The sequence below is a fragment of the Ceratotherium simum genome, chromosome 21, assembly GCF_057802395.1.
Source record: "Ceratotherium simum simum isolate JZ-2026a chromosome 21, ASM5780239v1, whole genome shotgun sequence".
Taxonomy (NCBI): domain Eukaryota; kingdom Metazoa; phylum Chordata; class Mammalia; order Perissodactyla; family Rhinocerotidae; genus Ceratotherium; species Ceratotherium simum.
The window spans coordinates 11625046-11644462 of NC_141920.1; the positions used below are offsets into that span (position 1 = coordinate 11625046).

General features: G+C 44.2%; 1 protein-coding gene across 3 annotated transcripts in view; it reads right to left on the bottom strand.

Moving 5' to 3' along the window:
- The window catches only part of PTPN1 (protein tyrosine phosphatase non-receptor type 1), a 64016-nt gene that overhangs the window by 13074 nt on the left and 31525 nt on the right, over window positions 1–19417 (bottom strand). Inside the window, exons 2-5 of one of the 3 annotated variants that reach the window (XM_087445120.1) lie at window positions 11665–11798; window positions 9596–9686; window positions 6557–6657; window positions 3254–3352 (exon numbers count right to left, since the gene is read on the bottom strand). In XM_087445120.1, coding sequence (XP_087301246.1) covers window positions 3254–3352; window positions 6557–6657; window positions 9596–9686; window positions 11665–11730 — 357 coding nt within the window. In that variant the 5' untranslated portion in view covers window positions 11731–11798. Of the gene's footprint in view, window positions 1–3253; window positions 3353–6556; window positions 6658–9595; window positions 9687–11664; window positions 11799–19417 lie in introns of those variants that run through there. The other 2 variants (XM_004430274.3, XM_087445121.1) reach the window with 2 other exon arrangements.

Here is a 19417-nt window from a genome sequence, read left to right on the forward strand (position 1 = left end):
CAGTTCTTCACCAGGATTCAAATTGAGGCACGTCTTGGGTTGGCACCAAACAGCAACATGGCAGCGCCAACACACTGGCGTCTGTCACAGCTGCCATTACCACCATGAAGGCGGATGGGAGAGAGAGTCCTTGGGGCCTTCCAAAACAAATAGCTAGGCAACCTTAACAAAATTCTAAGAAAGTCATCTGGGGTGACCCTGTGACAGATGATTTGGTATTCCCAAAGAATGATGAACACAGAGAACTAACCAAGCAGAGTACGAGAGAGCTGGACCAGGCCTAAGGTCCCAAACAAGACAAAATCCAGTCTCAGGCACAAAAGCACCTTAAATCAAACAGCATCTTCAGTAGGGACTTCAGGAGAGACACAGGCGATGCTTCTGGAATAGCAAGGTAAACTCATCTTGTTTATTTCCCCAGCCCAGACAACAATCCCAATCCTTACACACGTACGCACTCTACACTGACGAGTCTAAACTCAATTTTTAAATCAAACCAAAGAGGACTTGAGCCATGTGGACGACTCCCGTCTAACACACACAATCACTGTGTGACAACTGTTTTCCAGGAAGCACGGGGTCCCCAAAGGGTAAGAGGCAGGTTTGCCAAAAATAAGAGGGGAACATCCTATACTATTTGGTGAAGGAAGGAAACCAGAAAACAAATATGCATTAAATGGAAACACTCCGCAGGCTGGTTTTTACCACGGGCTGTGTGGATAGTTTATAATTAGATTAGCGAAGCAAATAAGAGGCTGCAACTTCTCATATTTTTTCCCAGTCAGCCCTTACAGGGGTGATAACGTTGATGCCAAACTGAAAATGTTGATCCCAAGGCAACTTTAAGAATCTCATACCATATGTTGCTTTTCATGCCAATTTGCAAGCCCCAAGGACCCTGAGTAGAAAGAGTGGTTACAAAGGAAAACAGGGACTACTGTCACATTGTCACAGTAAACTACAACAAAACCAACCAATCATGTTTCTTTACGGCCAACATAGCAATCCAAGGGGAAAGGCTGTCACAGTAGATCTGTGGTCCATGTATGGTCAGCCCTGGGTGGGAGACAACCAAGAGCAAGGCCTGGTGAGGGACATTAACCACAGTGCCAGGACTCGGCTCCTTGCTGGACTGTGACAACAGTAGCTAAAGCAAACTGTGTGCAAATGGCAAAGAGGTTTCACCTGAACTTTTAGCAACAAATATATAAAAAGCAAATGCTACCATCCACGATGATTTTTGAGTAAGTCAGTCTTGATTTAAAACTCCCAACCCTCAGTACCATCTAGAACAGTGGTTCTCAACAGGGGGCAAGTCTGCCTCCCAGGGATGCTGGACGGTGTGTGCAGACATTTTTGGTTGCCACAAATCAGGGTGGGGGTGCTCCAGGCATGTAGTGGGTGGAGACCAGGGATGCTGCTCAACATCCTCCAATGCACAGGACAGCCCCCCGCAACTGTAACAGAACGATCCAGCCCCCGGGTCAGCAGTGCTGAGGCCCAGAGACCCTGGGTGCTTGTGCCCCGACACCTGCACAGCCGCCACGTTTCACTTTCCTCTGTGGAGGGAGAGTGTGCGAGGTGGGAACCTAATGTTTTGTTTCCTTATTCAAAACTGCTGACAGGAGCGGTGACGGGGGGGCGGTTTGCTTCACATCTGCAACTTCACGTTTTACTAATGAAGCCACCGAAGCAGAAAAAAACAAAAACCACTTTCACGGAAAAATTTTTTTTCTAAGACAAGAAACATTATTTCATTAATTGAACACTCAGGCAAGCTCTTTATCTATTATTATTGAGCAAATAAATGCTTTCCTTTAAGAAAAGGGGGCCAAGACAAACAGGATTTCAAGCAATGCTGCTGCGAGAGGACCATCTGCCGTCACTCAGACGGCGTCTGTCGGGGGAGGGGAGTGGCTCTGCAGGGAAGGCTGCGAGTTTTCACTGCTGAGGACTCCTCTGACGTGCCACCTCTTTGCACTTGCAGTTCTCCCTCTAGGGCCATGACTGTGCTTTCTCTGGAGGGGTGGCTTCTCTGGAGCCCTCATGCTCTTGCGGCAAGCCATGTCTGTGTCCCGAGGTGGCCAGGACAGCTGTGTGAGCAGTGCCCGATGGGCCCAGAGAGCACAGGCCAGCACCTGGTGAGGCCGGCACACCCAGTTCTCTGCCCGAGTCACAGGCTCCTGTTGCTCTCCAAATCCTCAGCTCCCCTTCTCCTGGGGCCTCCTCTCCGAGGCTGCAGAGCCCCAGAAATGCGGGGGTGTCGCAGCCTGGGGAGCGGGGATGTGGTGTCTATTCACTACGCTGAACACCACAGTGCCCTGCACACGTACACAGTCTCACCCGGGAGACCCCACAGAGTGAGACGTGCAGGAAGGGAGAGCACGAGCCCTAGACGGACACCCGTAGAGGAGTGAGGGTGGGCACCATGCAGATCCTTAGCCCAGAGAACATGGCAAGAAACGAAAAAAAATAGTTTGTTCTTGACTGAAGTTTGGGGTTGGAGGTGTGAGAGGGGGGTCCAGGCTAACAGGGCCCAACCACGCTGGACCTGCAGCCACATCCTGGGGGTAGTGGGGAGCCCCAGAAAGGTTTTCAGCTGGCAAGAGGTGTAGTGAGCCTGGGACGGATGCACGTGGGGCAGGGGCCTAAACAAATGTACACCTCTAGCCCCCTTCCCCAGGTAAGCTTTAAGTTGCAGAGCTTGGAAGGAAGGATGACGCAAACCCGGAAGTAAAGGCACAAGCAGACACCGCCCACATCAAAGAGGTGCGGCCAGCAGCCGAGAGCCAGGGGGTTTGCAGAGGCGCACCCAGAGCCCAGCTGCTTCCAGGGCTCCGTGGACGGGAGGCACCTACATCAGCCAGGAAAGCAGACACGATGAAGGTACAGTAGCAACCTGCTTTTCAAAATAAAACTACGCTGGCACAGCTCTGTGATGATGCAGCAGCACAGGCACCACAGGGGAGAGGAGAGCAGAAGACATACCACACTCTGGAGGGAGACCACTGACGCCCTGGGGGGCATGGGTCAAGGGCAATTTTCCTTTTTTCCCTCTTCTTAATTTGCTTATTTATCTGACTTGTTTACAATAAACATGTACACGTTGCTTCTTTAATTTTCCTTATAAAAAAGACACTACATAAAAGAAATATAATAGCAATTTGAAGAAATAAACAGACAAAAATGTGAACTTTATGGGCTGACATACACACGGACAGTGACAGAAACAGCAGACAAACCCAGGACTCACCGAGCCCTTCTCCATCACTCTGTTGAGCATGACAACGCCTCTGCTCTTCTGCTCCCACACCATCTCCCAGAAGTGACCGCACGTATTAGGCAAAGGGCCCTGCAAACACACAATCCACAAAGCACAGGTTGTTTTACACAGAAACGTCCTCGGTGACAGCTCACAACTGGTGGTTCAGGGACGACAGTGCCCTCAGGCAGGGTGGTGGCTGAGGCTGGGACAGAGCCCCACCTCTCTCCCTGCCTAGTGATCAGTAACCACAATTCTATTTTCTAACACACAGTGAAAGGTCATTTCCGCTTCTCAGGGCTGGTTCAGGGCTGAGCAACAGAGGAGAGGACACGTTGATCCTGCTTTCCGGTTTGGGCTGGCCAGCTGAGGGGCTCCACTGACGTCCATCCCCAAAGGCGGGTGGAATACTGGACAAAACTACTGGTGCAGGCGAGAGGCAGTGTGGGGAAGTGATCAACAGAGACACTCTGGCCTTCGAGTCCCAGCTCCAATCACTTATCATCTGTGTGACCTTGGACAAGTCACTTCACTTCTCCATGCCTCAGTTTCTCCATCTATCTTACTTGACTAATCATAGCCCCCACTTATAGGGTTTTGAAAATTAACTATGTTCATATATATATAAAGGCCTTACCACAGTACCTGGAACACAGCAAACACCCAATAAAATTTTAGCTATTACTATCAATAATGGCGAACTTGACCACAGAGAGCCTTCATCCTTGGACCATGGAACATAAGAGATGTGGACACACAAATGGTCAGTCAGGTGGCCCAAGGAGGACAGTGGCACCGGGGCATGGCCTGTCTCACTCCACCCCACCTGGCAAGGGACAGAGATGCTCACTGGACACAAGGGTACGAATGCCTCCAGTTTGTCTCAATTTTTAGTGCTGCCTGGAAGGGACATCGCCTGTCACCTCCATGTCAGAGCGTGCCACCTCCTCTGGCCAGCACCACTTATTCTCGAATGATTTCCATTCTCACCTATTTTCACCCCAATTCTCCTTATTGTTTCCATCTTTTCCCTCACCACACTTTCCTCGACCACAGAGCCCTCAGTGCCTTCTCACCTTCTTCCCTGAACTCATCTTGGACTTGCTGCCTGAGCCACGAAGTCTGCACCCCATGTTTGTGCTGCAGGGACCCAGACCACAGGGATTATGTGTGCATCTCTTCCCCCCAACTAACAGAAAACGGCTCCTGGAAGGCAGGAATCATGTGGACTCTGTCACCAGGCCCTCCACAGTTACTAGCCTGTCACCTTCCCTAGCCCCCAACATCACCCCAGTCCAGAATGAGTCTGATGAATTAAAAATCACATAGGATCTAAAAGGACGCACACCAAACTTAGCCAACCCTTCACAGGGGAGGTGAAGGTGGGCACCTCTGACATGATTCTCTACACTTCTACACCTCTGGCTTCAAAGAAAGAGACTATAGACTTCTATTATTTGCATCACGAACAACAACGAAAACAAAAAATAGGCAGGCCTTTCTTGGTTTAGTGGCTTCGAAAATGTTTCAGTCACAATGTCTAGGGGTACAACTCTGGGGTCAGGCTGCTTAGATCCCCTTTGTAAATCCCAGGGCAAAAGGAGACCACGTAAGCACCTAGATACATCCGTGGTACCACCTAGAACACAGACAGAACTTCAGCTGTGCCAAGTAACCGCCAGGGACCGGGTGTAGGAGGCCAGCACTGTGATTTCCATGGTGATTTCCTAAGCTCCACCTGACTTCATACATTCTGCCCATCTTTGCTTTGGGCTTCCTGACCCCATACTAAAGTTGAATGGCCGAAATCAGGAAGTAAGACTCGATTCTTCTAAAAAGAGAAGTTCTGAAGAAGCCACTTTTGCCTCAACCTCTTCCCAGCAGCTTGCCACCACCAGGAATCTCTGTCACCCCACCCCAGCCCACCCCGGGGGGCTGGGAGGCCCATGGGCTGAGGGGCTGGTAAAGGCCTGCCCCCTACTCATATACCAAGAATTTACTCAATGGACCCCCAGGACTGAACACAGCCTGGCTGACGTTCCATACACTGACTGGGAGGCTCCTGGGCTGACTGTGGTCATGGAAGGAAAGGAACTGCGACAGGACAGAAAGGGGCAGTGATGTAGGCCAGGCTGGATACGCCCTGGTATAACTCCCTGCCCCAGAGCAGCCTTTGCTCATAGTGCTTTCTGGCTTCATCATCATTTTAATCTCCAAATATTAAGCAGAATTATGATATTCAAATCAGCCTATATTCCAAAGCCATAATAAGACCGATAAACTGGTAGGGAATGAGAAAACAAAAATTATGATTTAAAAAAAGAGAGACGGGCCGGCCCGGTGGCGCAAGCGGTTAAGTGCGCACACTCCACCGCGGCGGCCCCAGGTTCACCGGTTCGGATCCCGGGCGCCCACTGACGCACTGCTTGGCAAGCCATGCTGTGGCGGCGTCCCATATAAAGTGGAAGAAGATGGGCACAGATGTTAGCCCAGGGCCAGTTTTCCTCAGCGAAAAAAAAAGAGGAGGATTGGCAGATGTTAGCACAGGGCTGATCTCCTCACAAAAAAAAATAAATAAATAAAAAATAAAATAAAAAAAGAGAGAAATTTAGACCGTTTAGACCAACTTATAGGTAACAGATTAAGACGTGAGAAAATTAATTAAAAATCAACTCCTTTATCCCCATTCCCAGATATTCATGGGCTTTGGGTCATATACCAGTAAGTATTTCATAAGAAGGTCAATTATTAAACCACGTTTATGATTTCTTTTTTCATAGAGATGCCAAAAGCCAGTGGGGACTTTTAAGTGATTCTGCATATTTGTTCACATAATCTAACGATGCTTTTTTCTGGGCCAAAGAATGAGGACCAAGCCCAGGAATTCTGAACGGATATCTGGGCAAAGGTTCCTGGTCTACCGCTAAGCCTCTAAGATTCCCATGAGAAGCACTCAAGGCGCTGAGGGGAAAACTTAAGGAATCAATACAGGTTCAGGCCCTTCTCTAGCCACGGCTCTGCTCCTCTGTCCACAGACCACAGGCAATTCTGGCATCTTAATGCCTCTTTTTATAAGCCCAGCAATGTCATACTTCCCAGAAAAGACTAGTGTTACAACAAAACTGAATGTCCGAAGGAAGATTTTTTCCTTCCTTGTTGCTTTTTTGGGTTGTTTAAAACCTGACCTTCTAAAGTATGTGGCAGATTTTATTTGAGGTGTAGATAATAGCACTCTTAGGATGACATCAAGCAAGGCAAAAATGATTAAAAAAAAATTTCGGACAATCTGTTTACCTGAGTAAGAATGTAACTCCTCTGGGCTTCTTCCATTTTTATCAAACTAGCATTGATATAGTCGTTATCTTCTTGATGTAGTTTAATCCGACTGTGGTCAACTGAAAGGCAAACCAGAACTCAGAGGTTAACCCTGGAGGACCGAAGTGTCTACACAGGCAGTGCACTCCCTAGGGAAGCAAAGCAGGAGAGTGAGTGGCATTCAAGGTGCTCACAATGGCTGAGGCTGTGCTGTTTTAAATGAGATTAGTCATCAATATGGGGATGACTAGTATTTTCAGAAAGGTTTTTGGAGTGTCTGAAACTTAACGCTAACTAGCAACAGAGATAAAATACACTAAAACATGGATTACGTCCTATTTGGGAAATCTCTTCTTAGGTCATATCCTCCTATGATACTTATTACCATCCCCACAACTTGGTAGGCTGGGTGGAGGGAGTGTCAAGGGATCTGTTCTCTAATGCCTAATATATACTTTTAACAGGGTAAAAAAATGTAGTGGCTTCAATCTTTAAAAGGAAACAAAATCCACCAAAAATTCCACCTAGTCCCCAGAGCTCCAGCTGGTACAATGAGCTGCAGCAGGCAGAATTTATGATCGAACCTCAACCTAACTTATGTCCAATGGTTTGAACATTAAATTACCTAAGTTCACAGCAGTGTGAAAAGTCTGACCTTGAATTCCTTTATACAAGGTTTTTTTAAAAAGTTCAAGTACGATATACTTAAATGACTCTAAATCTTTCATATTCAGAACCTGTCCTGATCAAAGACATTCAAAAGAGAGTTTAACTGGAAAAAATAAACTCTGAATCTAAAACACTGAAAGTATATTAAATGTAACTTTCAGAATAGTTTTCAAAAATAAACTCTCATTTGGAAGGTCTGCCCCAGGTTACTGAAACAGCACAGCCACTCTTTTTTCTTTTTACCATGACTTTGTCACAAAAGCAATGGTTCCCTGGGGGCCACCTTCCTTATACTGCTGGTGCAGCTAACAAGAGCAAGTGGGTGTTTTTATTTCTGGTACAACACAAGGGATGATGAACTCAGGTGACCACCATAAATAGTATCTTCTCCCCCAGCCCAGTGGGAAAGGAGAAGTTAATTGGGATAAGTAGTTTGGGGCTTTCTGTTCCAAAAGATTCCAAAGAGATGTTTTTGAAAATTAGCTGCCAGTTGGAATAATGTTTCTCATCGAAGATGGTTAATACAAATTGAAACCCTTGGGTAATATTTAAGTGGGTCATGGAGACTGAAGATCTCAAAAAAATTATGTGACCGGCATTGGTGGGTTACATGAGTGGGTTCAAACAGCACTAGGGGACCTTGGGCGAACAACTCATCCTCTGAGCGCTGGAAGACAACAAGATCACCTTGCACCTGGAACCATTCTCCCCACTTCCCCCACAACCTTAAAAGCAAATTACTTTTTTCTATTGGAGAGTAGAGGTAGGGGAGAAAAAGAAAATATGAGTGAGATTAGAGATGAAAAAGTTCAGAAATTGTTCCCTGGAAGTAAATGCTGGTTTTTCTCTGTAAAACTGGTTCATGAAACCATTTAGATGAGCACTGATCAAAAATGTAGCAAAGGAATATTAAAGACAACATTACTGCCTAATTCAAGCAAGTACAACAAAAGCTCGAGACCCAGGGTACTTCCCGGCAGTGTGTGCGAGACGCGGACAGCCAGTGCTCTTTCCAGCCTAGAGCAGCTGGCCAGGACCTCACAGCAGAATCACCTGCGGTTTTTTCAAAATAAAACCTATGAGGAGCTACAGCCTAGCCGCGCTAACTCAAGTGTGCTGGTTGGCGGGTGCTGGGGCGCTATCGGGTGTCACTCGATGACCCAGAATCGCACTTCAGATGTTCCTGGCATGCACCTTCAGTTAACAGCCGTCTAACCACAGCCAACATTTAGGAGCGAGCCCCCGGGCTGAGTAGCTTACGCTCTTTCATTTCATCCTCATACAGTCCTGAGACTGGTGTGGCTCATGTTTTACGGACCATCAGTGAAGAGGACAGACTCCCCAAAGCCACACAGCTGTAAGTGGCAGGCTGAGACAGAAACCCTGGAAGGGAACTGGCAGCAGTCGGAGGCAGACTGCTCTGTACCACTCTAGGTCCATTCCTCCCCTCCCTGGGCACTGTACAATTCGGGGCAGGACGCACTGTCGACTCGCCCACAGAGAGCACCGAGAGCCACCACCCACAGCCAGGGGCATGGTGGGCTTCTGTGTGAGGAATAACCCACCGAATCTCCTATGTCCCTGGCAGATAATACTGCCACGGGTGATGTCGGCAGCTACAAGCCCTCGACTGACAACCCTGGAGGTGAGTTGACAAGTCCTCTGTGGCTTCGAAAAGATGGCCAAGTTCACGTCCTTTACTCAGCCCCCGTTTTTCTTGCTTTATATGAATTCTAATGTGTTCAGTTATTTACTTTCGAGATAGCAGCAGACCAAGAGCCAACTACTCAGCAGGCAGAGCAGGCTGCCAGAGGCCAGCAGGCACACTGTGAGCCAACAGCAGGACAGAGCTAGAAAAATGACAACGGCAGTAGTGGGCAGGGTGGGGTAGAGGGTGGGACTCAACAGGCAGAGCTGACCTGCGTCCTCAGTAGAGGGGTGAACCACTCCCAGCCCTAATGCAGTGCAGGGCGTCACTACGTTTCAATGCAGTGCTTGGGGTCTAGTAACACGGTTGATGAGTCATCAAGGAGAGGTTCTGTCATGCCCACCACACTCTGCTTCAGCTGGAGGAAAATGATTCATCAAAAATAGTCCAAGTCAAAAAAAGAGCTTTGAACTTAGCTGAATTTTCCAGAAACTGAAACCTTACTCCTTCGACAATGGTGGAAACATGACCCATTTCTATAAGTCTCTAATGCCTTTATTATACGAAACAATCAAGTCATAACCTCTACTGCTATCGATTTGTTACCAAACCCCGGGGCTCGTGACTGCGAGGCCCTGCAGCGGAGGAAGTGCCAACGCAATGGACGCAGTGAGACCAGTAATGGCGATGTGAATACTTACAGGGACTGACATCTCTGTACCTGTTTCGGTTTTTGTTCTTAGGAAGCTTGGCCACTCTACATGGGAAGTCACTGGCTTCGTGTCGGATGTCCTACAAAACAAGGATCAAGAGTTCTTTTGAAATCTCTGGCAGCAGGAATTCATCCCGACATTTAACCGAGCATGGCCTGTGTGCCAGGCGTTGAGAAGACCCAGCGCAGAAACTGACATCAAAGGGTGCCGCGCAGCATGGGAAACGCATGGTGATAGTTCAGAGGCATGTATAAGGTCATGGGAGGAAAACAGAAGAGGAACAACCACACGCCTGGGCTGGGAGGAAGTGGCATGGGGCTGGGAGCTGGAAAGATGTGGAGGAGGGCAAGAAGACAGACAAGGAGGCGGCATTTCACCCGGGAACAGCCAGCATAGCAAAGGAACGGGGGCTGGTGTTCACTCCTTAAGCAAGAACAGTGAGGGGGCCGGCAGGGAGGAATGACAGCTGGCTGGAGCACATAGGTGGGCAGGCCAGATCTGGGAGAGCCTTGAATGTCAGACCTGGGAGTTCCATCTGCAACCTTTTGTAAAGCTACAGTTATTAAGAGCAGATAAAATGCACTTTTATGCCAACAAACTATCCAACTGCTTTTCTAGAAGATGGTAAACAAATCCCATCACACCGAACGTTCAGAAAGGGAGCTACCTGGGCCAGCAGAAGACCCGCAAAACGCCCCTGCACGACTGATCACACGCAGGGGGCTGTGCTCTCTAGAACACCACTGTCATCACATTAAAACTCCCTTCTTTTTAATTTGTATTTTATTATTATTAAAAGATAAACCTGCATAACAATGTGAATACACTTAATGCCACTCAACTGTACACTTAAAAATGGTTACAGTGGTAAATTTTATGTTACGTATATTTTACCACAATTACAAAAAAAAAAGGCAAACCCACGAGGGGAAAAGAGCAGAGAAGACAACAGCACCAGAATTTTGGAAGCTGGAAATCAGACTAATTTAGTAGCTGGCAGGTCCAAGAAAGTTCAATTACAAGCCAGCAGTGCAGAAAACAGAGAACCATCCCGATTTCCACCACAGAATCCTCCAAAGGCTCTGGAATGAAGGATGGGATTCACTGCAGGGGCTGGGCGTGAGCTGTCTGAGAAGAGCTGGATCTCCACCACCCCGACTATCCCCCTCCCTTCCATGCTGCTGGGTGACTGCTGCCTCACGCCTCTGCAGAAATCTGGAGATGTACTTTCTGGAAAATGTAACTCAGGAGGCAGAGTCCTCTCTAGACGATCTGAGCAGACAAGAGGAAAGACCAAAAGATACTGTCACCACGGTGTGTAACTAACAGCCTATGTGGAGGCTCCGTGGTGGGAAGAGTGCTAACAGCCCCTTATACCTGCTCTGAGCTCTCCATCTTCCTTGTAAGACCCTACTCTTCATTGTGCACACACAACCACTGATTACAGACGTAAGCGGAAAGCCTTTAATATAAAACAGATTTATGAGAAAAACAAAACAGGACAAAAGCCTCTTGGAGGAAATAAACTGTAGAGAAAAGAAAGCTTTAAAAAATGTATATTATTAATATACTCAGAAAGATAAGAAAAGATATTGTATCCATGAATTAAGAACAGGATTTAACATAAAAATGTCGCCTGGAATTTAAAAACAAGATAGCAGAAATGATAAGCTTAACTGAAGAGTCAGAAGATAAAGGTAGAAGAAATACTCCCAGAACGTAGAGCCAAAAAAAACCCCAAAACAAAAACACACAATAGAAAATTGGGCAAAACAAAATACAAGGAAAGAAAACATCAAAAAATAGTTCAAGGAAATTTTCCAGACCCATCAAGTGCTCATCATAATGATAAAAACAGACCCATACTAAAGCACGTTAATGTGCAATTCCAGAATCCTGCAGACAAAAAGAATATTCTATAAGTTTCCAGGAAGAAAAAACAGTTCACTTTCAAAGAATAAGGGGATCAGAATCGTTTCAGACTTTGCCAGATTCACTGAAAGCTAGACGGCAACGGAGCAATGCCTTCAAAATTCTGAAGAAAAATGATTTCCAACCTGGAATCCTATATCCAGCCCAACGATCATCAAGTGAGAGGGGACAATGAAAACATTTCCAGACATGCAAGGTCTCAAAACCTTTACCACCCATGCTCTCTTTTCTCAGCAATCCATCGGAGCATGTGTTCCACCTGAGGGAAGAAACAAACCAAGGAAGACAAAGATGTAAGATACACAAGGAAAAAAACATCTGATACAAGAGCAAAGGCGAAGTAAACTTCCACAAGAACTGTGAAGGGAGGCGCTCCCAGGACGACCACTCTGCACGTACCCAGGAGGCAGGCTGGCCAGATGGGAGCAGCGTGACTCAAGAGACAGATGTGTCAACAGTGTGCCTCTGTCCACCATCCCCACCGTGACCCAACGGAACTACCAAAGACCTGAAATGCAGGAGATCGGGAATCCAATCGAGAAGTAAAGCAAAGGCCATCTCACGATGACAGCTGTGTGAGGCAGGCCTCCAGACAGGAGAACGGCGGTCTCCAGCACAAAGGGCTTCAAGAGAAATGCTGAGACTCGGCCATCCCCTGAAGCTGCTCTGTCCAGCAGAGCAGCACTCGCTACACATGGCCACTGGGATAACGTGAGATGTGGCCCGTCTGAAAAGAAATGTTGTGTGAGTGTAAAAAGACACATCAGATTTTGATGATTTAGTACCAAAAGGGAAAGTAAAATATCTCAAATATTTTAAGCATTATTTGTTGAAATAACACTTTCAACATATTAGGTTAAGTAAATTATATCATTCCTTTCATCTGCTTCTTTTCACCTTTTTACTGTGGCTACTAGAAAGGGTAAAATTATACATGTGGGTTGCTTTGTATTTCTATTGGACAGTGCTGACTGACCTTGTGGAAAATTGTTCTGAGAGGCTACAAGAAGATATGGGAAGAATCAGCAATAGGTACAAAGAAAATTATGCAAATGAAAAAAAAAGGGCCATTATTAGTACAGGAAAATTTTTACAAAGGAAACACCACAATACAACACCATCAGTGACTGTGCATAGGCAAAGAATGTATTAACCAAAAGGTGTAACACATTGGGAGAATTGGGGAGGGGACGCAAAGGGGAGGAAGGGCAGAAGGGATATTTAAGAAAACAAAATCTGCCACCTTAGTAAAGGGTTAAATTAATGAATCAAAAGATAAACATTTTCCTTAGAAATGTGGAGATAAACACAAGCTAGAATCAGCAGCTCAGAGATGAAAATGGTCTTTACGAGGAGAAAGACTGAAGGAATGGGCTGAGGTGTGGGCAGCAAACCCTGGATTTTATTATAAACCAATTATGGCACTATTTAACTTCTTAAAGCATGTGCATACTCAACTTGCACTAAAAATAATAAAGAATTTCCACAACCTGCTATTCCACTTATCTAAAAAACTGCAAAATGGCAGGGAGGAGTTTTTGACTCAAACTAGAGATGAGCTAATAATTTAAAAGCATGCTGATAGATTATAAACCTACCTGAGGTTAAACAAAATCTAGTACTAACACACCTGTCACATCATTTATGGATGAGATTAAGCTTTCAGGTAAGTGCTGCAGAGCACAGAAAAATAACTTGAAGGAATAAAAATCGAAGTCTTGGAGCTGGCCCGGTGGCGTAGTGGTTAAGGTCCTGCGCTCTGCTTCAGTAGCCTGGGTTCTTGGGTTCAGATCCCAGGCGCGGACCTACACACTCACCAGCCACGCTGTGGCGGCGACCCACATATAAAATAGAGGAAGATTGGCATAAATGTTAGCTCAGGGCTAATCTTTCTCTCCAAAAAAAAAAAAAAATCTAAGTCTTCAACTTGTTGTTCTACTTCTTATTTGGAAGCATTCAGCAACAGGTATGAATTTTGTCTTGTGAGGTGAAACAATCTGGCCAGTCCAGCTGGTGTGACTGGACAAAGAGGGAAGAAATAACTGATATGGACAAACCACTGAACTAACAAATATCCACTCTGAGGAAATAAGGGCCAAAATATCAATAATAGTGTGCAGTTGATTGTATTCAGTCAAAGGATTATTAATATTTACTTTTTTGGTGCCAACAAAAAAGAGAGAGAGAGAGAGAAAGTAAAACTTGGAGATGTCATTTAATAAAGATATTGGGAAATATTAAGGTACACTCAGAGTAAAATGCACAGATCTTAAGTGTACACTTCAATAAGTTTTTCTAACCAACTTGGAGGTATAATTTACAAATAATAAAATATACTCATTTAAGAGTTTCTTGACTTTAGAATGGCATATGGGAAATATATGCATGTTCTGAATACAAGTATTTATATTTCATTTAGTAAAATAAAATGCCAGGATTATAGTCTTAAAATTGAGGAGGGATAAAGTATCTTTAAAATTAAAGGTAAATAAATAATAGTGGTTTAGAAGACAGTAAATAGATGAGTATACTATGCAACTTTACAGAACTACAGCAAAACAAGACTTGTGCATTGTAAAACTGTATCAAAGGTAAGCTGACTTCCCAACAGCTGGAGAAAAGGCAGACTACTGACGAACAAGTTTAAGGGGACTTCCACCACAAGCATAAAATACCCCTAGAAGATCTTTTACCATGCTGATCAAGATTAAATAATCCAGAGAGCATGTAAAATTTCCACAGAGAGAAAATACAAAGCCTTAAAAGCTGACTCTGAGAAGACGAAAGCCGGGTAACTTTAGGACTCGAGCCAAAAAGGAAATAATAAACTTGCCATCAAACAGGTTCCCAGAAGTATTCCCCAAACAAAAACACCAAACATTTCCAGACATCATTCCAAGTATATCTCAGCATTTCAGGGATGGGATCACACTAGATTGGAAATTTTACTAGTGGGAAATTAAACATACCAACATGGAACAAACAGACTCTTTACCTACCTTCTCCCTCCCCAAGCCAATTCCTTACCAGCTTTTTAAAAGCCTGCTTCCTCGTCTTAGTGTAGATTTCAGAAGTGTGATAGAATAAAACAGTATATGTAACAGATGTCAAACATTCATGCTCTTCTGAGAATAAATCTGATAATGTGCTACTGAAGCGGGCCCAAGTTCAGTCAAAGCTTACACGTAAATGGTTTAAATTACACTGTGTCATTTTACAGAGGCATGGAGCACCCAAAATGATCTGAATCATCTCTATAGTGAACCATTTTCATGAGAGAAAAAAAGCAAGTTCCTTCAAAATTATGATTTAGCGGGGCTAGAAATGTCTGATAAAGTTTATACAAAACGTGCTGAACTGAAAATCTTAAAAGAGCCAAGGAAGTGAGCAGGGCAGAAACCAACATTACCCGAATAATTTCTACAGTTAGTTCTTCATTTCCCATCCTCCCCCGGACTCATTTCACAAGGTAACAGATGATCTTCCAAAGCATACAAAGGGATAACACACTTATAAAGCTCTGGCAACAGCATGAACTAGGGCCCCGAGTGAGTCAATCTCTGTACTTATTCAGGAAAGCTCTATCCATTATTCAAATACCTCCAAAATCCAATTAGGCAAAAAAATCAAACTTGGTTCGTGAAATGCTGACAGTTTTTATTTGAGATTTCTATATTTTGAAAACACACAGGCATAAAAGCCAGCCCAGCCTTGCAGAAATGTTTTCACGTTTATAGTGAGCACTTTGTTAAGTTAAACATAGCATTTGGCTGTAACACCCTTTTCTCTTCAGTCCCACAATCAGGTGAATGTTTCTTTTTTTTTTAAGTTTTTTTAATTGATATCATAATAGTTTATAATATTGTGATTCCAGTTGTATATTATTATTTGTCAGTCACCATATAAATGCGCCCCTTCACCCCTTGTGCCCACCCCCCAACTCCCTTCCCCCTGGGAACCACCAAACTGTTCCCTCTTGTCTGTGTGTTAGTTTATAGGGTGAATGTCTCTTACTGGCTCCATGGTAAAATGCAGTCTTCATTTTAAAACCATTCAACACGTGATAAGGTAGAGACAGCATCAGCATCCCAGCAGCAATTGGGAGTTTGACAGGAAAGGTCTAGACTCTCCCCTTTCCATCCCCTCCTGGCCCAGGCCCAGGCCCGGAGCAGGTACCCAACCTAATTTTGTTGACTGAATTAACGAATGGTTCTAAAGGCTCCCAAAGCTCAAAGAGGCCTTAACTAGATATCGATATGCTTCATTTCATGGAACAGAAATGTTTCTGAAAGGGAATATGTTTAAGCAAATGTCTGATCCAATTCTATTTTCTCAATTACTTGTTACAAAATGGAAGTTACTGGAATTATTATTATTATTTTGCTTTGCAATTGGGCCACACAGGTACCTGACAAGATAGTACCAAAATAGTTACTAAAACACGGATTCAAAGCAGAAGAAAGGGTTCTTTTTTAACTGTTCTGACAGTGATCTGCTTTAAAAGTCTAAAGGAAGAAAAAACTCCACTGGTATCTTTTATTTGCTAGGACTTCGGTGAAGTACCAAGTCCCTTAGCACCTTCAACATCTTCTATGCTCCCCCCGACCCCCCTTTTACCAATGGTTGCCTAATTTGATTACTCAAGCTGTTACCTGGTACCTTATGGAAGCCACTAGCTCTCAGAAATGGACAGAGTGAGCCAGACTGAAGGGAAATGCAGAAGTACAGTAAAGACAATAATTTAAAATGCAGTAAGTGAACATACAGGGTGTACATTTCCTGGAACTCTTGCACTAGTTGCTGCTGAGTAGGGGATATATGCAGAAATATACATAGAAATGGGGGGGAAGGGGTGGCTAGTGTAAAATTTTAGAAACCAAATCTTCAAAGTAACGTGTTAAACAACTTTTGTTAATCATAAATCTCATTACAAACGAAAATATAACATTTCTATATAACAAAGTATACTCTGAGAAACACACAAATCATCCATGTCGGAGTTAAATGTCTTTCAAGTTGAAAGCAATGCTGTATCTTTTATATATGGAAGTTAACAGAAGAATATAATTTACTATAGAAACCTTAGGAAATTTTTTTTGTGTGTGTGTGAGGAAGATCAGCCCTGAGCTAACATCCGATGCCAATCCTCCTCTTTTTGCTTAGGAAGACTGGCCCTGGGCTAACATCTGTGCCCATCTTCCTCTACTTTATATGGGACACCGCCACCGCATGGCTTGACAAGCGGTACTTGTGTCAGTGCGCACCCGGGATCCGAAGCTGTGAACCCTTGGGCAGCCGAAACGGAGCGCGAGCACTTAACCACTGCGCCACCGGGCCGGCCCCAGGAAAATATTTTTATTATACTTATACATTTATATAATCAATATGCAAGAAGTCATATACCCAATATTGTTAAATTTTAAGATAAACTACAATGCTTAGATAATAAAGAAAAAGCTTAAAATTTAGCTAACCAATAGCAAGCCTGTTTTGGTTTAAATTTTAAAATGATTACGTACTGAATAAAAAAAGATGCTGAAAAGTAAACCAAGCAGCTAAGGATCATATGCAGCAGCTGAAAGAGAGGAGGGAGGAAGGAACAGAACTGGTTAGCATTTAAAAGGCCGCAGGATCTACAATCATCATCCCCGCCAGAGCCTGAGGAAGTGTTGGGTCATCTTGTACACTGGTCTGGAGCGAGGCTAAAGATAATGGAGTTACAAACCACTACAGAACAATTATGTACCTTTGGGAAAGGACGTAGAAAAAATAATCAAATTGCTTTACAAATTCCCCACAAATGAGGGGATGGGGGCAGGAATGGGAGGTATGGAATACCCTTCACCAAGCTGGCAAGGGGAACATCTGGTGGAGACAGCGGGACCAATTTCACACTCTGATGTACAGCCTCTGCTCTGAGCACAAAGCAATGGTCAATTTATTTTATTTTTCATTTTTTTTGTGAGGAAGACCAGCCCTGAGCTAACATCTGATGCCAATCCTCCTCTTTTTTCTGAGGAGGACTGGCCCTGAGCTAACATCTGTGCCCATCTTCCTCTACTTTATATGGGATGCCGCCACAGCATGGCTCGACAAGCAGTGCGTCGGTACACGCCCGGGATCCAAACCGGCGAACCCGGGGCTGCCGCAGCGGAGCACGCGCACTTAACCACTTGCGCCACCGGGTCAGCCCCAGCAATGATCAATTTAATACAGAGAAAAGCACAAAGGCACAGCCAGGCTCAAAAACAGAACGAGAATGAATGAGAATGAAACAAAAGACCTCCCACTCAAAATGGCCTGCAAGCACGGTACCAGGAACCGGAAGACCCCTAGTTCTGAAAAAGATAACCAACACATCAATGAGAAAAATCCATTCCACCTGAAATTTATTGTATAGCCTGTCAGGCACGTTAAAGATAAGTATATTTAAAATCAGGGATAAATGAAGGAATCATGTATAAAAAAGATGTTATGAATAAAAACAGGGAGACATGAAACCAGAATGAGCAGATAGGAAAGAACAAATGAGAACTCTTGGAAATGAAATTGACAGTCACTGAAATTAAAAAAAAAAAGAAACCTCAACAGAGAGGATAAACTCTAGATTGAACACAGTCAAAGGATGAGTCAACTGAAAGCTAGGACAGAGGAATGCAGCCTGGAGAAATAGGAAACATGAAGGAGCCGTCTGGAGACGCAGAGGATAGAGGCCCCAGCACGTGCCTACAAGACAAGTCAGTACCCAGACACACTGGGGTCAGGGTGAAGCTACAGAATAAGGATAAAGAATCTTCAAAGTAAACTACAATATCTCTTGGAAGCGTAACAGAGCTATAACAGTGTCATTTACTTGATTTTTAACAACTCTACCGTTAGGCAGCCATTTAAAATAAGAAACTCTTAAAAACATAGAAAGGGACCACTGTCACTGATGGTGACCCTAAATCATTTACAATAAAAAAGCCATTTTACGTATTTGTGGTTAATAGCTATTTTTGATTCCCTAAGGTCTTATGCACTTTCAGCACTGAAATTTATTTTCCAGCTGTAATAATATGATTTAGAAATGGAGGGTTTCACCTTTAAGAAAACTTTGTGATTAGTGAAAGCATATTGATACGGTGTTCTACTACTTAAAAACTTTAATGCAGATAAAATAAATTTGAAAACCGCATTCTGAGTTCATTATAGTAAACAACTGGAACCTTTATTTCTATTATTTATACACAGAATCGAATCACTAACAAAGAGGTATAAAAATTGCTTTTTCAACTGTCACTGACTTAAACCTTATTTTTACAGTCCTTAATAGTATCTGTTTTTTTTAAAAAAATCACTTATGTTTTCTGTGAAATGTCATGAATTTCACCCTGGGCAGAAATCAATAGGCAGAAAATGAATCAGACTTACAGTAATTGATGTCAATAAAACATATTGGAACCAGTATCTTTTCAAATGCTGAGAACCACAAAACCATTCCTGTAAGAGAACAGTCTAAAAAATTGAATCTACTTTCACTTCTGTTTTGTTTACCTTCCGCTTTCCACAAGGACAGTTAAGTACTTCAGACTCTGGGGTGCTGGCACTTTGCCGGAGGACAGTGGTACAGCTGACTAAGGACACAAGCAGCTGGCAAACATCTGCAAGTGGAAGGCTTACCCCTTCCTTTACAGGGAACCAGACTGCCAACCACCAGCTTCCTCCCTCCATGGTTAATTTCCCTGAGCTTAGCGGTCACAGGGAGGGACCCTAGGAACCCACACAATATTCCTACTCTGAAATAACTGAGAACCATACTTTAAAACTGGTCTGATACTTCTGTGCATGATTTAGGAGTGTGAATGGGAGAAAAACAGAATGTCAAAATGAAACTAG